This window comes from Apostichopus japonicus, chromosome 16, assembly GCF_037975245.1.
Source record: "Apostichopus japonicus isolate 1M-3 chromosome 16, ASM3797524v1, whole genome shotgun sequence".
Taxonomy (NCBI): Eukaryota; Metazoa; Echinodermata; class Holothuroidea; order Aspidochirotida; family Stichopodidae; genus Apostichopus; species Apostichopus japonicus.
In genome coordinates, this window is record NC_092576.1 from 8,851,255 (window position 1) to 8,875,908 (window position 24,654).

A 24,654-nucleotide genomic window follows, 5' to 3' on the forward strand; every position below is an offset into this window, starting at 1 on the left:
GTAAGATGATAAGATAGCTGGTCAATAAGGGACGGGGGTCTATATAAGGATCATATAACCATGGTCCATATACACTCTAAGGAACGCTGCAAACAGTTAGAGGAGTTTCTTCTTTTGTACAGCGGATAATAACATCGCAAATAGTACATAATATGCTTTATTGTGATTGACTAAAGTTCAAGTGCGTATACCTTGTTAACACGCTTTCAAATCAAACCAGTTGAAGGTTAACTCAAAGGCTTCTAATCACAAAAGTCCTCCGGTATGCAAACTATAAAAAAAGTGTGTGTGTGTGTGTGGGGGGGGGGGGGGTAAATGATGATCTATGGTATGTTTGATTGTGCTAACTTATCGCGTAAAGTCTGGGTGACTCTGTAACGTTTGTTATTGCGTATTGTACAGCATAACCTAACATATTAATGCCACCCTGGTATACACCAGAAGAGAAATCGAGGCTATATAAACAGGACAATCACGTGATGTTACGGTACGTATTACATAATCAGAATGCAGGCCCTTTACTGAGACGGTGATGCAAGCTGAATAAGCCTACTTAATACCTAATTATACCTGCACAACACAATAGTTTTATGTTTTTATGTTGTTCTTTTGTTGTTGCAATGATTACGTTTTCAACAAGATGCAGAATGTAAATTGTCATGGAGTTCTTGTCTAAATATTGATCGATACGGGCCTACCCCGAAAGTGTTTAAACGAATCTGAAGTTGAATACTAAATACACACGCGACGTCACTCTAAGAATTGGCGTTCAGGTTATATTGTTGAAGAGATGTGAAGAATCATAGACATTTAGTAGAAGTACCCTGTCAAATAATGTCGGTAGTATCTTCGCACGCTAATCGCATGTTGATTGATTGATATGTTGCGATCATGCGATGTATTTGTACACACCAATTGTGACCACTGGCGGATCCAGGGCCTTTGTTTGGGAGGGGCCAAAGTGGCATTAGAGTGATATGGGGGAGGGGTCTAAGGGGAGGGGGTGCCCCCCTACCCTTTGGAAAATTTTCTATTGCTGAATGCCCTCAGATGCAATTTGGTGCGACAAAAGTGTACAATGGTGATGTTAATTTACTTCTAAAAAAAATGTTTCCCAGGTGTAATTTTCTAAAATATTTATAAAACAAAGTTGGGATCATCTTTCTCAAGAAATTTTATTTCTCATAGGTTATAAATTTCTTACAACCAGCCTGTAACTGCAAAATGGTGTTAAACTGTAAATCCTCATGCTCATACATTTACATAGCTCCCAACTGAATTTGAAGTTTTTTTGGAATCCTGGTGATGCCTACATGTAAAATGGTGGCACTTAGAAAGGCTTTTGTCACCCAAAATTTTCTGAGAAATATGCATTTTTTTGTGTGTAACATCAATAAATTGAATAGTAGGTGATAATTCATTCTTTCCCGTGGCATGAAAATGTTCGCTGCTCGCCCCAATGAAAAGAAATATAGGCTAATTTGAGGTTCAAATGATGCTGTAAAGGAGGTTTTATACTCTATTATGCTAAATGCTAAAGAAATGATGGTTGCTAAGTCAAAATTTGATGCAATTTTTTTTTATGTATACTTGACAATTACAATGCGGTTTTTTCGGACGCTTGTGCGGGTCAGCGGGTTTGAGTGTTAGAATGCGGGTCTAATTCCCGCGAATTACGGGTCAGTTGGGAGCTCTGCATTTAATTTTAAACCAGAAAACGAAAAGGTTTAGACTAGTCTACCACTGCTATTCCTCTCGATTTTTTTAATTTCCAATCATATGATTTAGCGGATGTTCGGAAACACTTTTTGGCTCACCTTGGGGGGGGGGGGGTGCCATGGCCCCCCCTTGGATCCGCCAGTGATTGTGACCTTGTCGTAACATCGGACTATTTCCATTTTGCCCGGAGGAGGTGGGGATTGAGGTTGGAAAGAAAAAGTTAAAGGCATTGAAGACTCGCCCAAACCGCCCCGCGCTCTGAAAAAGTTAACTTTCCGTTGCTTGCAAGTGAATTTTTTTTCTTGTCGCTACAAAATGCAGTCAGTAATGAAACGTGATACCTTGTTATCTTTTATCTATACCTGAGATGTCCATCGCTGCTATGTACACTGTGTGGTGGGTATTGACCATAGCTGTATGTATTGACTGTGCACTAGTGTCTAATTACCGACGGTAGCAAGCTGTGTTTGTACTGTCTGGGATCGATGGTGGTGTCTTACACTTCTGTTACACCTCATTCGAAACTAGGTCAGATTACCGGCATGAGACGTTTCTTTGTGTGCGAGTCTTCACACCCTTTAAGTCGTCGACGGAAGAGAAAAAAAATACACCTCTTGGCAAACACGCAGAGGCAGGGGGGGGGGGGGGACTTGGAGAGGAGAAGAGAGGAGCAGAGGTTCAGGAGAGGAGAGGGGAGGAAAAAAGAGCATAGTAAAGCAAATAAGAGAGAGGAGAAGTTACTGAGGAAATGATAGGAGAGAGCCGATGAGGAGAACAGAGCAGTACAGAGCTTAGCATATATATCCAAACACTGTACAGGGAATTTCAATACCTCCACGACATGGCTTGCACAGTTTATCTACTTTTATTTTCGCTTGAAATTAATATTTCTAAATGTAGGCACTGTAGCGCCATATATAAAAGGTACGTTTTCCCCACAAATTTGTTCTAGTAGTTAATGCGCCATAGTCCAACTTCGGGTTAGCCCTTCAGATTCGAATTTAAAGTGTAGTTTTCGTCTCGACAATTGAGAAAGCTGTATTTATAATTGTGAAAAAAATCATCCATAGAAGTCGTCTCACTCCCTTCCCTATAAACTTGTGTTTTATATAACCTCAAAAGATGACGGGGTCAAGTACATCAGTAAATGAACCAAAAGTAAATACACTTCAAGAAGTGATTGCCCTGGATCGTTGAAATCAAAGGCTTTTGGAAGGCCGTATTGGCAAATAAACAAAGCGTTTTAATCCACCCTCAAGAAAAGGGAAATATCAGAACATCTTTTATGATATGTAATCAAAACTTGTGTGTGGCTTCGATGTCAGAGTGCACAAATTGAAGTATATGTGGTGCAAGAATGGGATCAATTGAGGCAATTTAGACCACTTTAGGCCTCCCAGGAGCAGCGTATGAAACTTGTATACCTACTAAGTAAAGAGGTTTGATTACAAGTGACGAAAACTTCAGGCTCTCATAGCGAAAAAAACTGCATGGTCATGATACAGAAAAAAATAAGGTGCCATGAATGGGCCAAACTTGTCAGCAATCCATGGGTAGGGTTTAGCTAGTGGGAACTTCTACAAGGACTTGAGGTAACATTACTTTTATGACTAAGTGTGTAAGTCAATTATATGGAATATGCTACATTAAGAATGATCAATTGTGGCCTGTTGAGTACGAAACGTAACTTACCATTTCTTATTTTAATCTTTCAATCTAACTCCGCGAGAGACGTTGTTAATTATTCATTTCCAACTTAAAATTAGACTGAACAAAGTTCATTGGCGATTTAACTATAGTATCAGATACCGAAAGCGGTTAAAGTCAGATTGGGGTGTAGTGGAGGGAGGGGATGAGGTAGGGGGGGCAGAAAAATGTTCAGGGGTGTGAAGATTGCCGCCTATGGCGAGAATAATGAATATTGCTGTGAAAATCATTGGGGGAGAGCTCATTGTCTGCCCTGCTTCACACCAGGACCCTGGTTGGTCACTTTGATTTTGATTCGCAGCTGCTTGCCGGTGATTTCTTGGAGGGTGATTGGGTAGATGGAAAGGACTGGACAAGTAGGGAGTACTTGCTATGGTGGAGATGGAGACTGGAGTAAGTAGGACCTTATGTTGAATCCAGGGGGAAAGGTGTGGGGGAGGGGAGGGGAGGGGGGGCATGATTCATTCGAATGATTGCAATAAAGGGTTCAAATTTCTCGCAACTTATGAGATTCAGTTCAAGAAATAGCAATGAATATAGATCACGTTTTTTGAAGAATAACTTTATTACAGTTGATATGCAACAATAGCCTGATATTTACAAGGCTAACCTACACTTAGAACAGTGGCAGGCAGTGGTATCAACAAAACCACAAGGTCCCTCACTATATAAGAGAAAAACGTTAAATTACTTTAGTTAAGCGACCTTGAAAAATATATGAAAGTGTTGGAGATATCCAACGTCTATCAAATGCTGACCAAGCACTCCAGACTTGAACCACAAAACTTTGGTCACTTCTGAACAATTTTTTACCTATACCAAAGCTTGAAAATTCACATTTTATATGTAAAACATAACCAAGATTTGCTGGGCCGTCATGGTAGCAACAACAGGGTCCCCATAGTTGATAATAACACTTTGCCAGTTGGGCAGTGACAATCCAAACTACCACGGACCTTTACTATAGGGTTTCCCAATCAATTTTATATGACGGCCAGATAGAAATAAGTTTCTGCAATTTTCATAAGAGGCTGCTTAAATGGGCAGGAAGTGGAGGGAGGGGGGGGGGGTGGTGGTCAGAGGATCAGAAGATACTGTTCTCCAGCCATCCAAATCACTTAACATCCCCTTATCCACTTATTCCATTTAAGTACCTTTGAATCACTCGCTAAAATAATGTATCTAAACTTTAATATTGTTTTCCATATTGCCAAATCCTACTCAAATCGATAACATTAACTGGGCAACACTGAAAGATTTGTAGCAATATTTCAATTTGAGTAAAATATTACTCTGGTATACAGATTGATTCAGCAAATATTGGAGAGAGCGAGGGAGAGGTGAGATGAAGTTAGGAGGATGGAAGGGAGGGAGGGGGTAGTTTCAAATCACTCTCATGACCAGCTTCATATTGTTGTTTAGATAACACCATTACCATGTTCAATATTCCAATTAAATCAAATTCCCAAAGAAATACAACTTCATCAAAATGGTTACCAATATGTTAGTGAAAGTTCAAAGACAAAATGTTAAATCATACTTTCATAATCTGATTTTACTGAATTTGGCCACGCAAAGAGTCACTCAATGAGACCCACCCTCCGACACCCAACCCCGTCAGCCAGATACACTGAGGAACCTTAATGACAAGCTTTAACTGCCTGAAAACAGAACCTTCATACCACTAACAAGGGGGAAACTTTGAGTGGTATTTTCAACAAGGAATTCTTATCAAAAGGAAAGCTGAAAAGTTTTCACCAGAATGCAGAAGCAAAGCATCAATTGGGAAATTTTTACAAGCTACAAAAACTCTTGCCTGTCAACTTAGATTTCCAGTTGGTTTACTAATCTACGAAAGCCAATGAAGGCCACAAAAAAAGAAGGGGAAAAAATACTTTTTTTAATGCAAGTACATTAATTTGTTTTAATTTATTAATTAATTATTTTTTCACTACAAATGACAATCAATCTAGGAAGGTTAGACTAACGATCCCCTCATCTCTGTACCGAGCCTTGCTTTATAGCAGAGGAAATGTAATAAGCTTGTGTTTGCAACAAGCCCCAGATCCTCTGTGTTAGATTTTCAGTACCCTACTGAGTATATTACCATACAATACAGAAATAAAAAATAAGAAATATCTTTTCACAACTGAAAAATGTCACCGTAGCATCCTTTTTAATAGACGATTACTTTACAAAATGAAATAATGCCACTTAATTCAGCAAAAGATTACGGCAGTAAATTTTAAATTAAGCTAGCTGGACAACGCATGAGGAGAGGTTTCATCTGGAATAAGATAAATCAACTCCTATTTCAAGTGGTATTTGACTTGCATCAGGTGATCATTCTATAACCAGCTCCTGACAAACAGGGGTGTCAAAAGCCAGGAACCCAAGACAATTATGTCAACTTGTCTCCTTTTTGTGAAATTTTTCATTTTTTCCTAATTCAAGTGTATTAGAAAAATGAGACTAAATTTCATTATTCCTCCCATATTTCCAATTGACCTTCTAATTGACCCATCTCCCAGACCTGCTGACAGGCAGTGTATTATGAATATTTGCAAGAACAGAAATGCACAGCTTTAGTCATATTGTCAGCAGGTTTAATACACAATACATATTATTATCATTATTGTGTCATAAGACAAAGGGCTCATAAGTTTGTAGGGATCTGTTACATTGCACACCTTACATTGATAACAATGCACAATATTTACCTACTATACCTTCACTATGAACCTTACTGGTTAGATGATATCAACCATAATACATGGTTAACACTATGAACCACAATATACAGTTAACACTATTAACCACAACCCATAGGTAACAATATGAACCACAACACATGGTTAACACTATTAACCACAACCCATAGGTAACAATATGAACCACAATACATGGTTAACACTATTAACCACAAGCCATAGGTAACACTATTAGTCACAATACATGGTTAAGACTATAAACCACAACCCATGGGTTACACCATTAATCACAATGAATGGTTAAAACCATTAACCTAACCCATGGGTAACACTATTAGTCACAATACATGGTTAAAACCATTAACCATAACCCATGGGTAACAATATTAGTCACAATACATGGTTAAGACTATAACCCACAATACATGGGTAACACTATTAACCACAACGCATGGTTGATACTTTTAACCATAAAACACGGGTTACACTATATATTATTTACCACTATAGGTTCATTATGAACAGATACGCTGCAAGTTCAATATCAACCATAATACATCTCATTTTTTTAACACTGTTCAGTGTTAGTTCTAAATATCCCATATGTTATGTTATGAGACATGAACCAAGATAACATGGATACAACCGCACAATGTTTACCTTGTAATTTCAACATGACCATATTTTACTCTTAAACATCAACCACCACACCCACACATGGCTAACACTATACACTGTTACCATAGGACCAACACCATTGTGATGCAACAGTCAGTACAATACATAGGTTACCCCTATACTCTCAAAACCGATGTGCCCCTAGGTAATTCATGCAAATTACACCAGAATGCTCATAACATGTTCCTCTTTTCATTAATGAAATATACAAATTATCACCAGGGCAATTCTTTCAAATAATTACATATGAATCATATTAATTAATTAAATTTATCATATTAATTATTTAATCGTATTAATATATTACGAAAATGACAAAAGACCCCTTTTTGTTTGTGCAACACAGTCTGTACAAAGTCACAGCTGCTATCAAAGTGTTGTTGTTCTAATAAAGGTAATCAGTGTTGCCACCAAATCTGCTAGGAATGTCAAATAATGGTCACTATATTTCAGACTTCAACACACATTTCACTGCAACCCTCAGGGCATTTGTTCCTCTCTTAGATAATTATCTAATTCATTTGGGAAAAATTTGGAGACTCGGAAATCCAGAGTAAATTTTGAAAATTTTAGCCAGCTAAATTTGGGGCGCAATAGTGATGATCTTTAAGCTAAAAAAAATAGTTTTTATCTTGTCTTGAGAAGGAACAGTCTATTACAAGGAATAAAACAATGTCTACTTGGGAAATGACAGCAAGAAATGAGAACAATATATTTTGAGTCTAGGACTTAATTTGCATCACGCCAAACGGTTAAGTCACAGACGTAACCAGCTGCTTAATCGTCAAAATAAAGAAATAATTAAAAAAGGCAAAATAAATCAAAGAATCAAACAAAACAAAATTTATACATAATTACCATCATTATTGATTGCATCCTGATGCAGAGAAAATCCTTTTTTGTTTGCTGTTTTGATCTATCTATGCGGGGCTATTAACCAAACAAAAATGTCCTTAAAAAGTTCATATTAATGAGGGGGGAGGGAAGGGGGGGTTAATGGTGTTAATGGAACTAAGTAAAAACAAAAATCTGTTTATTTGCAATAAAGACGAAAATCAAACCTAAATTTGCATAGCATTGACTACATTTTTTTGGTTTTTTAATTATATTCAGGCTTTAAGAAAAAAAAAACAAAGGAAAAAACAAACAAACCAAGAATTAAGTCAAATAATAACCCTAGCTTTCTATATATAATTAGCAAGTTTTGGGGATTTTTTTTTTTTTAATTTTGTGCAATATAGCAATGGATAATGTGACCATGGAAATCTGTGAAAAAGTTGATGGGTTCCGTGTAACACCACAGCATTATATATTGCAGTATGGTACACTAAAACATGCAAATGATTTCAAGGGGGTGGGAGGGGGGTGATTCTTTTTCCACCCTACTGATATAGGTAGTGGGCAAGGAACTTCATGGAAGGGCATCGTGGGAGTAAAATGGTGGTCTTATTATTCCCAGAGTGAATTTAAACAAATTCCCGACCAACCATTTATCCCTAATGATGATGTTAGTGGGAGGGGGGCCTTGGCCCCTTCTTCCCCATTATTTGTATAACCACAATATATGTGGAAAAAAAAGAAGCAACGTTCGCTTTTCTTCTTCTTCCTCCTTCAGTGCTTACCCCAACCTCCCCCCCCCCCCCTCACCAAGAAGTTTCATCATCTGATGAAACCCTCATCATAATTAGGAACGAATTTTGATGGACAGAACAATCCATGAGAAATGGATTTTGAAAACTTGTAGTAAATGTTTAGGAGTCTCTATAACTTTGGGGATGATGATATTGACAATGTTTTATTCACATCTATACATATTCATAAGCATGTACAGGAGCGAGACTGAGGTAGATGAATATATTGGTGAAGTGAACAAGACAGTTTATTAACAGTAATCAGGGAGGTTTTAACGTAAATACTCAAAGATATTACATGGATGTGGATACGGGTACGGGCAACCAAACTTACAGTTCATATTTAAAAGAATATTCGTAAGGGATGGGATATGGGGTGTACGGGCAGTGGAGGGGACGGGAGGGGGGAGAGGTAGTATCAACTCTTTTGGTCACCTCAATCAGGAAAATCTAGAATTATTTGGGGGTAAAATTGATCGCAAGTAAATTCCCACTTTTTAACATTTCACATCTCCCACCACATGTACGTTTCTATCCGAGGGTGAATTTTATCCACGACAACTGAAATGTTCTTTTCCAAGATTTGTCTGACTCCAGTGAGTGTTACCATTTTGGAATCTTCTAAGAAGTGTCTGAAGTTTGGAACTGCAACTCGAAACATCTTTGAAACACTATAGTCATTGTGGTACGAAAAAGTATCCACTTTCAATAGAAAGATGTATCCATATGTCGCATAATGTCCAAGATTGAAAGCAAATGCAGATCACCTAAAAATAACAATGACATAGCAACTTGAGGAACTTTTAAGACATTTCACAAGTTTGTATTGATGGTGTCAAAATTCATCAACAATTTTACAACTACCCTAAAGAAATTGTCTCACTGTGGTCTTTTATAGTCTAATTCAATTCTATTCAAAGTCTGTGAATGATCTAACGGTTCCAAACCACAGGGAAGTATTTTCTGAAAAACTAACCTTTTCTTCGAATAATTTTGGGCGATTATTGACGAACAAACTCTTAATATCATCTAATTTTGATACTCATAAAACCAGAACTAGAAATACATTTTGCAATCCGGTCGTTACTGAACACCAATACACAGCAGCAGCCGGTTGGCTGAATTAGCCGACCAAATTTGTGCAAAAATACGATTGAAGTCATCATTTCAATTCTCCGTGCTTGTCGAACAATCTCCTCTTGCTTTTAAAATTTTTTCTTTGTTGAAAGATGAATTGCCCTGATACATATTTACAGCATGTTACAATACAGCACACCTGGAATGTCTCGCCTTTCAAAACCCTGTCTTTCTTCCCCCGCTGATCCTCAGAGTGTTATTCTTCTTCTCCTCTTTGACCTGGTTGCTGTGGTAACGGGGGGTGGTAGTTTCTCCGGGGTAGAATCCAAGATGTTTGAGGTACGTTTGGTGTAAAAGAGAATGTAGGCTTGACTGGTGGTCACGTCTTCGATCGAGCAGAGGTCCAGCCGAGCGTCGTTACAGTGGGCCCAGAATGACCCCTCGGCATTCCAGCAATAAGCAGTATAATGCCCAGAACTGAACCTGCAGTCGGTTTAAAGAAAAATTGTCAAAGAATGGAATTAAGTGATGGACACCTGTGCTTCTGCTGAGCACTTTTAATAAAATGCTGATATTTCTTCAATTTAAGATAGTGATGCGATGCAACTACCTGTAACGTCATTAGCGACCGACGCATCAAGTTGCCTTCGTTTTTTTCTCTGCTGGCCCTGTGGCTTTTTTGGGCTCATTATCTGTTGTAACCCAGTTGTTTAGTATCATGAAGTGTTTGAGAGTTATATATAACCCATACATAATGCTGTAAGTGGTAATATTTTTTTTACCAGAAATTAGAATTAATTAATGATTAGTAAGATCCGTAATCCGGAACACCGAACTACCATTAAAAATATGTCCTGCTTTTATATTTAATGCTTACTATAATTGAATCCACATACCACAATATGAAGTACAGTAAGGGACCCAAGATAACGACCATGAATAAGTCAAGCAAGTAGTCCCCTCAATTAATTATCGTAACTTACCCTCTCCCGTGGTGAATAACGACCATTGATAGGTCAAACATGTAGTCTTCTTCGGTCAGAAGTTCCTCGGCAGCCGGGTGAATAAGGCAGAATGGTCTCACGTCCAGCTCATCGACAAAGTTCACATGTACATTAATCTTCTCTCTGTGGTTTCGACCTGACCACCTGAGAAACACAAAAGATCGCTGATTAAGTTTCCGTGTGAGCAACTTTAACCAAGAAAGGAATTTACAAAAAATTGGGGCTCAAATCTACCTACACACGTACATATTGTATATAATATAAAACAGAAGTGAATATGATGCAGAATTTTTCTTGAAATCCTGTTTCCCTACCACTTTTACAGGTATCACAGAACATATTGAGGTAGCCATACCTGGTTACGTAGCAAACAAAGTTTTGCATTTTTCTGACTGGCGCCCCCCTCCCTAGAGTGATATAGACACAGTACCAACGCTAATTTAGGATAAGATAGCTCAGTTGGTTCAGCGCAAGGGCTTGAAACCCTCAAGTTACTAGTTCAGATTTCTTGGCTATTTTCCTGGAAGTCAACGGCCGTACTCACCGAAACCTCTTCAGATGGAGACGCAGTTCTCTTGGCAGTTTGGTCATTAATAGTTGTTTCGAAGCCTCGGTTCTGATTGGTGGTTTGCCCGTAGACTCCCGTCTTCTCTCGTTACATTTTGCGCACTCGTAGACCAACCCCTCCAGCTCCTCGACCTCCGTGAACTTGCTCAGCATCTCCTTCAGGGGACAATTCTCTTCCGAGGCGGTGGAATTCTTCTGACTTATTTGGTATCTGCGGGTAAAACAGTGTTTAGGATACCATAGGTTTCAATTTGATTCAGAAATCATACATTGCAAATCGCAACCCCATCTCCCTGATGAAATCAAGACTTTGATTGTTTACACTAGTAACTGAGTCTGTGTCCCTGCATCAGGTGTCTGCTTCCTCTAAAGCTCATACCTGAAGGAGTTTGAAACTAGAGAACCATAATCACCAGCGTACCAATTCCCGCTCCCTCCCTTACTCCCTCCCTCCCCACCTCCCTAATCTCTCTCTACTTGGTACAATTTTTCTGAATAATTTGTTTTGGCAGATCAAGCCAAGTTTTTGGAGTATATCTATACTGCTAACAATATTAATGAAGATAAATTACTTGATTCAAAACAAGGCACCAGCTCCATCAAGAAAGAAGAAACACTATATCAGTCTCTCATCAAGAATTAAAAAAAAAACAGAAATGTAAAAAAGCATCACAGTTTCCATCAGTAATTATAATTAGTAATTAGTTACATCTTTAATGAATCTGATACCGGAAGCTTTCCTTTCTTTCAGATAAAATTCTTGCGACCATGACTAAAAATTTTCTCGCCAAAATGCAAACTCCACTCGCCACTATGATTGCTGTTCGAGTCTCCATACTACGGATCGACAACATCAATACTTTCTGTAAACTATGGTTAGGCACTTAGGCAGGTACATGGTGCTACGTAATTGTACATTGGTAAATTATATTTCCGTGCAGTATGAATGTTTAACTTTCTTCACCAAGAGTAAGTGATGAAAACATGTCACAGAATCATTAATAAGCAGCTAGATCTAGAGTCTCAAACAATTCTGAAGCACATCGGCAAAAATACCTACGAAGATAGCTCGGCTTCTGTAACATTAGGGCTCCTCTAGTACTAGGCATATACTATACTGTGTCTCTCCATATAATAATAATCATAATAATATAAGAATTTGTGAAGGGCTTTTATCCAGTTAAAAAAAATGCTCAGAAGTGCTGTAGGAGCAAAGTACCCAAAATGGACACAACAGTTATCAAACAAATGGATACGCATTCATGAATAAGAATGTCTTGAGTTCTTTCTGGAAAGTTGACACATGCTGGATTGTTTTCAGATGTAAGGAGGCGACTGTTCCAGAGCTGTGGAGCTGATCTAGCAAAGCAACCTTTCCCAGGTGGAAGTGCGAGCAGTATGTATAAATCTGCTATGCATCTTTGTAATTCATATTATCAATTTGACCGATCTGCGATGAAAATAGCAGATAAATAGTTCCCCTAACACCAGTAGATCTTCAGTAATCTTGTTAATTTTGTAAGCAAAAATAGAACTTTGAAGTACCATCTACAAGTGTACCCAACAACCTGAGAGATCCAGACTCCAATCCCCAAATAATCCACCTGCACCATTCTAGCTCTTCCCAGAAGACTATTACTGTCGAATGTAACGAGCAACTCTATTGCTAGGGAACACCGACAATGACTGCAATTATTCAAATACTTTTTATTTTCCACCCTTCATATCTATTATTCACAAGTAGGCCAATACAAAAAAAAATTGCCCGAGGATTAGAAAACATCCTCACCGTGCCGGAAACTCGAGACTGAGATCCCAGAATGATTCGTAAGTTTTTGAGATGTGGCCGCATTTCTTGCACTTGACCTGACTGACCAGTCGACCCTCAAAGCTGCTGCTTATTATTTCACTGACCAAGCAGGGCAGACCGTTGTCAACCTGGACTGGTAGGGACTTGATCAAGTCCTGTAACTCAGAATGAATTTTATCTAAAAATTCACTATTTATAAACAGAGAAAAGAAGGAAGAGCAAAATGAAGAAAAATATTAGTTTTCGGGGAAGATTCTTGTGTTGAAGTTATTCTAATGGTGCCGTTTTATTTATCAACCTTATGTATTTCGTATCCAGTTAGGATTATTTCTTACATTACTTTCATATTACACTCCATGCTTTTGTGGAGACAACATCATATTTCTATAGAGCCAACTTACCCACGTCCTGATGGATCAGAACCGTCAACTCAACTGGATCATTTAAGTTAACCGACATATCCTAGATAGTCTAGCAGTGTGCTGGTACTTAAAGGCATGCTGTATTCCCCCCAAATATGCTAGATATTCAAATATGGTCACCTTTGGGCCAAAATTCTTACTGTTTTTATTACAACCTTCGAGGAAATTTTCCTCACTGGGACATTCAGTCATCTTGTTTGTTCCTTAAAACAGTCCGAGAACAATTTGGAGAGTAAAGACCTCCAGGAAAGTACTTTTGAAAATTTCTAGCAATTATAGCATTCTTTAATTTGGGGCCTATACTGACTACCTTTAAGACTACAATAATATAAGATTTTGCCAGTTTTAAGTCTTGTCGGTTGCAGTTTCGAAAACTGAATATCTAGCATTTCCCACAGTTCCAGTCAGCAGTTCGCAGCAGTAAATCATGACTAGAACAGCCCAGTCTGAGCGAATGCAACCAATCACCAGAAAGTCATTCTCATGTGTCACTTAAACAAAGCACCGGTCATTGACAGAAGACTGTGTGACTCACTGTGTGATATGAAAGTACCATAGAGTGTTCTAATTGGCTGCTGGTCTAGTACATAGCTATGAATATACATACCAGTTTAAAGTACACTAACATATCTATCTATTTATAAAGTTTGCCATGCTGTCAGGCTTCTAACATGCATATTTATATGACAAGAGCATTGAAGTGTGTGAGAAGAAAGTACCATATAGAGTGTGCCAATTGGCTGCTGGTATAGCACATAGCTATGAATATTCATACCAGTTTAAAGAACTATAACATATCTATCTATGTATAAAGTTTGCTATGCTGCCAGGCTTCTAACATGCATATTTATATCACAAGGCTATAGCAGTGTGTAACATGAAAGTACCATATAGAGTGTGCCAATTGGCTGCTAGTTAGCACATAGCTATGAATAATCATATATAAAGTTTAATGTACACTATACATATATCTATCTAATTATGAAGTTTGCTATGCTGCCATATTCATATTTCAATTGACATCACTATTAATAAACTGTTGTTGTAAAATACTAACCATAAAAACTCCTGAGCATCTTGTTGACAGTAGCCACGGAAAGACGGGATAAGTTGCCAGGCGGCACTAAGGATGCCGTGAGGTGAGACGATGGCCCATTTACCAGACCACATAACCCTGAGTAACATGTGGAGCTCGTGACAAAGACTGTTGATGAAGAAGGAAGATACTTACAAAACATATATGTGTAACACAAAATATTTTATTATTTTGTTATACTCGTGTCATAACAGACCATCAGTACCTCCAGGAAGTCTGATACAGATGGTGTATGAACACAAAATAAATTATTTTGTTATATTAGTGTAGTAACAGACCATCCGTACTTCCAGGAAGTATGATACAGTTGGTGGATGTACACAAAATAAATTGTTATTTTGTTATAGTACTGTCATAACAGACCATCAGTACCTCCAAGAATTCTGATACAGTTGGTGGATGCACATAAAATAAATTGTTATTTTGTTATAGTACTGTCATAACAGACCATCAGTACCTCCAAGAATTCTGATACAGTTGGTGGATGCACACAAAATAAATTGTTATTTTGTTATATTAGTGTAGTAACAGACCATCAGTACTTCCAGGAAGTATGATACAGATGGTGTATGAACACAAGATAAATTGTTATTTTGTTATAGTACTGTCATAACAGACCATCAGTACTTCCAGGAAGTAAGAAACAGATGGTGTATGAACACGAAATAAATTGTTATTTTGTTATAGTACTGTCATAACAGACCATCAGTACCTCCAAGAATTCTGATACAGTTGGTGGATGCACATAAAATAAATTGTTACTTTGTTATATAGTACTGTCATAACAGACCATCAGTACCTCCAAGAATTCTGATACAGTTGGTGGATGCACATAAAATAAATTGTTACTTTGTTATATAGTACTGTCATAACAGACCATCAGTACCTCCAAGAATTCTGATACAGTTGGTGGATGCACACAAAATAAATTGTTACTTTGTTATATAGTACTGTCATAACAGACCATCAGTACCTCCAAGAATTCTGATACAGTTGGTGGATGCACACAAAATAAATTGTTATTTTGTTGTATTAGTGTAGTAACAGACCATCATTACTTCCAGGAAGTATGATACAGATGGTGTATGAACACAAGATAAATTGTTATTTTGTTATATTAGTGTAGTAACAGACCATCAGTACTTCCAGGAAGATGGTGTATGAACACGAAATAAATTGTTATTTTGTTATAGTACTGTCATAACAGACCATCAGTACCTCCAAGAATTCTGATACAGATGGGGTATGAACACAAAATAAATTGTTATTTTGTTATAGTACTGTCATAACATACCATCAGTACCTCTAAGAATTCTGATACAGTTGGTGGATGAACACAAAATAAATTGTTATTTTGTTATACTAGTGTCAAAACAGACCATCAGTACCTCCAGGAAGTCTGATACAGATGGTGGATGAACACAAAATAAATTGTTATTTTGTTATAGTACTTTCATAACAGACCATCGGTACCTCCAGGGAGTTGATGATACTGATATATGCTACCCAACGGAATGTGAATTTCATAAAGAATTCTGTTTGGGAAGGATTGTGCAGAATTATCCTTTCCCAGATAAATCTTTCCTTCTGTCATATTTCTAGTGGAAGACAGGAGGACTACTCACAGTCTCTTCTTATTTGGTCCCAAGTCATTATGTAGGGACGTCTCTCCCGTAGCATCTGCTCCCCCGCTGAGCCCCATGGAACGTCTAGATTTACCATCGGCCAACCCACCTCCTCTCGGTGTCTGAGCTTCCTGAAATAAAACCAATGAAATATATATAAACAAATTCAAAAACGACAGCAAAAACTTGTGGTGAGATTTAATAATCCTAACAAGTTTTACAAAAATGGTTGAAAGGGAGCGTGGGTGTTTGGCAGACTGTTTTACAAGTAGAATTCCCCTTGTTATGAGAATCTGCGTACACTGGTAACCAGTCTCATACTTGACATATATTATGTTTACCATTCATACCCCAATTTACCACCAATATTGCTATTAGAGCTGTTACATCCATCACAAGTGAATTGCAGTCCAGCAAGTTAACGATTCCTTTTTGTGTGTTTTTTTTCTTCAAAACGACCTGGGACTTTTTCCAGAATTCATCTGTACTCACATTAAAGCATTCCATCGTGGTCTGTCGAGTGTACTCCTTCCTCTGTCTCTTAACAGGGGGTCCACTCTCTGATCCTCCTCCTCCTACTCCAACCTCCGTCTTCTCTCCTCTCGTCAAGGGTTGAGAATCAAACTCAAGACGCAGCATGCAATCCCTGAATCTTTTTAGGTGACTAGATGATGGGGGTGGTGGGGGGGGGGAAAATGAATAAATAATACAAGCCAAGTTACTTGAGATGCTCAATGGCTGCTGTTAATGTGTAACAATGTTCTTTTGTATAGTAAGTTTTACTATTTAATTTATACCGACCAACTAGCTGTCGGGGAAACTCCACTAAAAAAACTGATGTTATACTTTATCACCCTATCAATAGGTATATTACACTTTGAGTGCTGCTCAGCTTGAATGACCTTTGACCTCCACCTATCTAGGATTCTTGGACTCACCATGGTGTATCTAAACTTACCGATCATGAAGTTAAAAAGAAGAAGAAACATGCCATTTTTGAAGCTATTGTGTTTAATAGGTCCTCAGACATTCAGCTCATCTGTCCATTGTCCAGCCTCAATTTCAAAATGGGTTCTTGTACTCACCAAAGTATTAAGTCCACAAAAGATACTGAGATGTTGTGGATACCATACACAAAATCACACAGGTGTGTTTTACATTCAGGCTGTATTGTTTTCCCATTGTTCAGATCCACATAACCTTCTGAGTTCTTCTGAGGACTTGGTGATTCTTTTGAATAGATGTCTGAGGACTTGGCATTCCTTTGTTCAAGTCCCCCCCCCCTGGTCAGAATACAAAACAAGTGCATATATACAAAAACATACATTATTATGTCCTCAAATCTTTTTTTTGCACTCACCAAGAACTGTGCAAGAGTTGCCCCCCTCCCCTCCCCCAAAAACAAAAAGACCAAGAACTTCATCTTTCATCCACAAAGATATTTGGTGATAACACTGCTACTGATTAGGTGCTTATCTAAATGACCTTTGACCTCACCTTAATACTTGCAGTATGGAGTTCATATAACAAGTATTTCCAAGGTTTCTGAGACCGGTTACTCCGGGAGTGAGCGAGGCCCACTTTCTCCTCTCGTTCCCCAACTGGCTTTTGTTGTTGGTTTCCATCGTCTGCAATACTTCATCCTCCTTGACACTCTGTAGCGCCCCTTTCCCCGATGATATCTTGGAGCCCGGTCTCTTCTTCACTCGGAGAGATCGCTTTGGTTCCTGCTTCTCATCGAGTTTGTCGCCATGGACCACTCGTTTCCACGACTGGAAGACTTTGGATAGGAGGACGAGGCGTCTGTGAACCAGAGCTGTGTGACCTTTGTCCTTCCAGAAGAAATGCTCATCATCCCTGCAATCAAAAGAAGTCATAGGACGGCATGAAGAATTAAAGAGAGGAATGAGTGTTGGCTATTGGATTGCAGCGTACCAGGGACTTAGAAATCAAGAGGAACGTTTGGATTGAGCCACTTTAGGACTCTGGGGTTAGTTATAAGGTGAGGAACCAACATGAATTCTAGAGGAATGGTATTTAGGAAAAAGATTTTGGGGAGGGAGAGGGGGCAAAGGCAAGTACAGAACTAGATCTCAAACTGACGAGGATGGGAAGGCACTATGACAATGAGGTTGAGGTACGGACTGGAAATCTATGGGAAAGGTGCTAAGGTAAAACAGTTGGGGAAAAGGCAAGGACTAGATGTGGACGCAGAAGGAAGGGGACAGGGTAACATTTTCCAGTCCAGGAGAAAATTGGAACTATATGAGAATAGTACAAAGGTAAGGCCGTGGAGGGCAAAGGCAAGGACTTGAAAGAAATGGGAATGGGTGCAACATTTTGACCGTTGAGGATGAGGTATGGTAAGAATTGAGGATAAGACTGTTGGGGGAAATAAGCCTTTAGCAAATTCTCAAGATGTACACAGTGTAAGGTTTCAGCTAAAGATCGAGCAAAATTGCAACTTGTAGTTGTCAATGTCCATTTTGTCTGTATCAATCTTGTTATTGCTCTCACCTGATTTTAAAGCTTTCACCAGTGTCAACGGAGAGCGCCCTCAGCATTCTCCTGCCACTCCTTGTAAATCTCTCGTCAAGGCTCTGTTTGGTTATGGCTTCCAAGGTGCTCCGTAGGAACATGAGATCACCAGTTACGTTATCATTGAGGACGTACTCATCACATACGTAACTGTGGGAGTGACGGAACATTTATAATTTTAACATTCAAATTATAGTCTAATTAATCAGAGAACACTAGCCATCTGATACATGTATATGTTAACCACTCAAGTTCATTATTGATCTACAAGAACACTCCAAAGGGAAATATTCTTTATTCTAGGAGAACAGTTTAAAGTACTACTCCTTCCCCGAATGCTCATATTTAGTTTAACCGCCAGAAGGAGAAAACAACAACTTCAGCCCCATTATTTGTATGCAAATTAGGCTGAAACTAGAAGTGATCATTGAGAGAGTGTTTTTTACTAATTCTAGAGAATTAAAATCTATTTTAACACCAATATTTATTGATTCCTATAATACTCCAAACACTACAGTATTATAGCATGGTCATTGCTATTACACTATTCACAATGTTACTCCATACACTACAGTATTAAAATACACTTTTCACACTGTTACTTCATACACTACAGTATTACAATACACTTTTCACACTGTTACTTCATACACTACAGTATTACAATACACTATTCACACTGTTACTTCATACACTACAGTATTACAATACACTATTCACACTATTAATTCAATGCTGTGGCAGATTACACCGCACCTTTCATCATTTAATGCACAATGCAATTGTTCAAGTCCATTCTAAAATTCATTAAAATGTTTTGAATTTCAAGAGCAAGAGAGCCTTACAGACTAGAGGATATGAAGATGGAAGTTTGAAGTCTTTCACTGCATTCTATTTTAGATATATATTCTTTACAAATATTAGACTGCAGTTCCTCTTCTAGAGAAATAATTAATTTCCCTTCCAGTGAATGGCACTCATGGTTCACATGCTCAGAGTCTAAAATGATAAACAGCCCAACCTATCGATGCAACAAGCGCTTCTAGTCTCTCTCCATGCTTGACCGGTTCCCCCAATCCCTCTTACCAGAAGACGTATTTCTCATTGACCTCTATAGCCAGAGGATGTCCCGACTCGTCGAAGTGTCTGAGAGCGTGCTCCTCGTTATATCTGCCACAGGCAACATTAGTGCAGCTCAGACAAGCCTATGGAATAAATAGGAGAAGATAATTATTGTCAGTATGGATGGGGAGGTTTGCTATTTGCCTGTGAGACCTGATAATGAGAGTTCTAAGGGGAAACTTGGTTGAGTGTAAAGTGTGTTTCAGTCCCAACACCGACAGCATCAGTCGTAGTACCACTGAAGGTGTCTGTCTCTTTATGGTATCTATAATGAGATGAATTTTACATAGTGGGGCCAACTGTAGGATCTAATAACAAACAGTATACATATATATATATGTCATTTGGGCTGCACAATTATGTTAAGTTGCTGAAAAGAAATGTGGTGAGTGCAAAAAGTCAAAAGATATCTTTGTATTTAAAAGAGATGATTACTTTACTGTACAGTTGGCTATGTGATGCAGTCTTTAATTAGTTTAATTAAGTAGGACACACATCTGCGGCCAGTGGCGTAGCTAGGGGAGTCAAGGGAGGGCACGTGCCCCGAGCGCCGGGTTTAGGGGGGCGCTGAAATGGGAGAATGAGAGTAAAAAAAATAAGCACTTTTTAGAAAAACATGACGAAATTGATGTATGTCGTCAGGCATGAATATTTTCCAGTTACTAATAAGAATCTGAACTGAATGTAGTTGTTTTTATTAGCAAATTTATAGATTGTGATTTCTTTTCAGTCCATTTCGACCGTTTTTTCTTTTTTTATTATTCTGTTCTGTGTTCTGTAATGACTACATGTCACATAAATTTCGGGTATTTCAGTATACAGTTCCAAGGCAGTAGATTTCGAAAGATGGAAATATCATAGGCGTAGGACCACAATTTGATTTAGGGGGGGGGGGGCTGTAACGACTAACCCGAAAAAATATAAACAAACATTTTCGCGCGCTTTGCAATTTAGTTTTCTTACAGTAGTGTTGGGGGGGGCGCAATTTTCTACTCTTGCACCCGGGCGCAAAAACCTCTAGCTACGCCACTGTCTGCCGCTAGGAAAAAAGCAACCGATTTGACACCGTTCGTCTAATCCATGAAAGAAACATGTACAATATTATCATGGTCACCTGGGTTGAAAGCATTTCTTCCTTGTACAATGACTTGCAATCTTATCAAGATTTTTAATTTAACTCTATGAAGTGCAAACTGTACTGAACTACAAAATAAGATCGCAATCAATCACAGTAAGATATTTTCACCAAATTAATCTTTCTTGATTAATTAACTAACTAATTAAAGACTATTCTACTGACCACTTCTACTTGACCCCATACACTGCTTCTTTCACATCCTTTATACATTAAACCCCTGTGGGCAACACTCCAAGTCAGATATGATTGCTGTCCAACTTGAGCAAGAATGATACCAATCTGTGTGAGTTTCTTAGTTACAATGCTACGAGGGAGTTTTGAACAAGAAAATCTATAATATTCAGATTGGATTTTCCTGACAAATTACATTGTTTTAATGGAATGACTCGCGATAAATTTACCCAAACACTCTCCGTGGTTCCACAGATCCGACAATGCCATTGTTGGGGATCTAAGATGGAATGGTTGTGACCGACTCTCAGCTTGGTAACATGACGACAGTGGTCCATCGGTGCTAAAGAATACTCCAGTGGCAACAAAAGCTTCACAGCATTATCCTAAAAAAATAGCAAATATATCAATGAATAAATGAATGGAAGAGACATGTAAATTACTGTTTATTACATGATGATCAGTTCTATGGTACATACAGCAAGCAAGGCTGAATACTCTTCATCAAGGATAAATAATATGGACACGCAAAAATGCTTGAAATTTCTCCGCAATGTGCATGTATATGAAGGGTTTACAACTATCTGAAGCAAGCGAGTGTTGAACAGGACGGTGCATTCTTAGTAGTATACAACGTTACTCTGTTTCGTGCAGTATGCATATATACAGCTTTAAGCCTACATCTAATTTACGCTAGCCATGCTAAGTACACGAAACCAAGGGTCTCCATCCTACCTCCATACTAAGTTACAGTACTATAGACTAGAGTAACCCAAACATCTCTGGGGTAATTTTTTGTTTGATTCGGAATTCGCAATGTGGTTCCTTAATTCTGCAAGCTTTTCGATTTCTCTGAGTTCCAGCAGACATGTGACATATGTGTATATTAACAGAGTATCTACTATCTACCACTAACATAATCTTGGTGACATCGTTCTTGTATTGATTTGTCCTTCGCAAGAACTTCGCAAGAACTCTTTACTGTTACACAGTAAGTCAATGGGACTTCTCCATTGAGTTAAATGTATTTGAGATGGAAATCACACACTAACAGACCATTCACTTGGTTGCCTGAAATCAGACTTGTTTTAGTTGATTTAAGTTACAGTGCTCAGTGCTACAGTATGTTAATATGGGAGCCCCTTAATAGAAGTACAGTAGAAACCTCCACTTTGCAAACAAAGTAGTGGCTTACCCCATCATATATAGCACATACCACATGAAGGAAAGGGGGAATACCGGCTATACTAACCCATACTGTAGCAACAGAAGGCTGGCAACACACCCAATTGATACAGAAATAAAACAATGGTGTTTTGTGCAAATCCTATTAAAAAAAAAATTGCGGAACATTTAAATATTACCAAAAATGTTACTGTTTTATCACTTTATGAGCTGCCAGGAGCAAAAAGGAAGTTTCATCGCCCAAAAACAAGCTCACAACATTTCTTAAATGGCAAGAGTAAAAACCAAATCAGCAGAATGAAAATTTGAATAGTTTGACAACATTTGGAACTCCAAAACTTCACACATGGTAATGTGTGTGAACTAAAAATCATTCAAACTTGAATTTCATGGAAAGTGTGCAATAATTTTCAGTAAAACACAACTTCAAAACACCAAACATTCTCTACTAAGAGGAGGCCATAAAGTGAAGCAAAGCATCGATAGGGTTATAACTCATAACCACATGTAGGGCAATGTTTTATAAGGTATTCATAAGGGTACTAAAGGCATCCCAAATAATATGTATTCTCTAGAGGGCCTACAGTATCTATATGATTGGTTCCAGTATTGCAGAACACTTATTAAGTGGTACTGTACTTGTTGCCAGCCTGCCCTAATTGTTGTTCTTAGCTCAGAGTCAATGAAGTACAGATATGGGGTTAGAAGGAAGTACCACAGAAAAAGGATATTTAATCCTGATATTTTGTTGTTGCTTTTACTATTGATCCCTCATACTCATGCAGCCACAGGAGGATGGAAACTACGAAGCCAGAGTCTGGATTTGTTTAGTGGCAAGTAGACCTATGGGGCTAAAGGTCTCTATAAATAGATGCAGTCTGTTTCATTCCAGTGTTGTGGACACTAACACTGGTCACCAAGCACTCAGTTGATATAAGAATTAAAAAGAACATCTATACAGCAAAAATCCATGACTGTTATTATTATAGGCTATATTAACTTGAGACATTTGTGCAACTCATTGTTAAACCAAGCCACATTGTAGTCAATTACACATAAAACTTGATTATTGGGGCAGGTGAAGAAATAAGGACCGAAAGAGAGGGTACAATATCCATGTGGCATGCGGCCTAGACTATGACAATTTGATACGTGTACTTCAATGTAAAGGTGAATTAAAACTGTGGTACTAATTTAGAATCCTTACCATTCCTAACCCCTAACCCTATTCTGTACTTCCTAACCCTAATTCCTAACTCTATTCCCTACTTTCTAACCCTACTTCTTAACCCCTAACCCTACTTCCTAGCCCCTAGTAAGCTTTCCCATTCATATGGTACAGATTCTAAAGTTAGGCCAAAACTGTTTATATTCCAGTATCACCATTTTGGTATAATATGGTTGGTTAAGTATTTTTGTCAATACATAGCCTATTGTTTTTCATTTCAATAAGTTACATGTTTCTTTTCCTTAATTTGCTTACTCTGACAATATTTGAATCATAATTTGCAAGTTTATAAGTCACAGAATACTGCTGCAACATTTCTGGGGATTTATGAAGTAAAATGCTGTGCACAAAATTGCCATTTTGGACAAATGTTCAAGTGGATCAAGTGATCAACCATGATGGAGTGTTTCTATTGCTGTCACCCCCCCCCCCCCAAGGGAAAAAAAACTGCAATATGATCTGCTTCAAATATAAGTATAACCAGGCTTAAGTATGCTAACATAAAGCTTAACCATAGAGCTTCATGATTAGTGTAGCCTCTGGGCTACCACAAAAGGCACTACATGGCCTTACTTACACTGTTGGACCTATCACTAACGTTAGGCTAGTTGGCCTGTGGTAAGTTTGCGCCTAGTCTAGTACTAAAAAGCAGTAGCAGGCTATGCCTGTGGTGTAAGACAAATATCCATATAATTTTATCAGTCCAACTAGAACTAAATGATACCTTGCCATGCTTCTGAATCCTTAATTAAGCTTAAAGCCTGAATAGCATGATTGTTAGCCTGATGACAGTAACGGACTAATGCCAATATTGGTAAACAAAGTATCGATCGGTTGATCACAGCCTACCATTAATCTTATGTATAAATGTATAACATTAGGTTAGACGAATGACATTTGCTGTGCTGTACATGGCACAGCATAGTACAATAGCCATATAGCGTCAATGTACATGAAATGCACTAACAAACGAATTGGCCACCGGCACAGTGGAGATTACTTTGGTTTGCTGTCAAAACGAAAGTTTACCAAGACACTTTACGTTTCGGTCGTTTATTCCACAGGCAGAATCACAGTAAAGATGAATGCTTTCAAAGACCAACAATTTCCCTTCTAAACGTTCGAATGAATGATCTTGGTATGCTGCGACAACGTGTTCTGCTGTCAATACAATGCACTACGAATTAGATCGCTTGTTACTGTATATTGTGTACTGTCAATTAAC

At 38.2% G+C, this 24,654-nt stretch overlaps 1 protein-coding gene across 5 annotated transcripts; it reads right to left on the reverse strand.

The window, feature by feature from the left end:
- Positions 1 to 3,967: 3,967 nt before the first annotated feature.
- On the reverse strand, positions 3,968 to 24,654 carry LOC139982589 (ubiquitin carboxyl-terminal hydrolase 44-like). Of its 5 annotated transcripts, none has more exons than XM_071995510.1 (12): positions 24,472 to 24,654; positions 21,247 to 21,402; positions 19,672 to 19,790; positions 18,565 to 18,735; positions 17,545 to 17,904; positions 16,540 to 16,711; positions 16,048 to 16,178; positions 14,384 to 14,530; positions 12,884 to 13,093; positions 11,072 to 11,305; positions 10,507 to 10,671; positions 3,968 to 10,006 (listed from the first exon to the last, which is right to left on the reverse strand). In XM_071995510.1, the coding sequence occupies exons 2-12, from the start codon at positions 21,352 to 21,354 to the stop codon at positions 9,772 to 9,774; spliced, it is 2,052 nt and encodes a 683-aa protein (XP_071851611.1). In that variant the 5' UTR covers positions 21,355 to 21,402; positions 24,472 to 24,654; the 3' UTR covers positions 3,968 to 9,771. The 5 variants fall into 5 exon arrangements, with proteins under 5 accessions (XP_071851611.1, XP_071851609.1, XP_071851610.1 ...); XM_071995508.1 differs by having other exon boundaries at positions 24,430 to 24,654; XM_071995509.1 differs by having other exon boundaries at positions 24,459 to 24,653.

Bases quoted from the DNA above. Each gene is read 5' to 3' on its own strand.
- LOC139982589 (XM_071995510.1), bottom strand. From the start codon at position 21,354: ATGGACCACTGTCGTCATGTTACCAAGCTGAGAGTCGGTCACAACCAT. The intron at 19,791-21,246 runs GTAAATTTATCG...TTTATTCCATAG, and splicing joins GAACCACGGAGAGTGTTTGG to GCTTGTCTGAGCTGCACTAA. The intron at 17,905-18,564 runs GTGAGAGCAATA...TTTTGATTGCAG, and splicing joins GGTGAAAGCTTTAAAATCAG to GGATGATGAGCATTTCTTCT.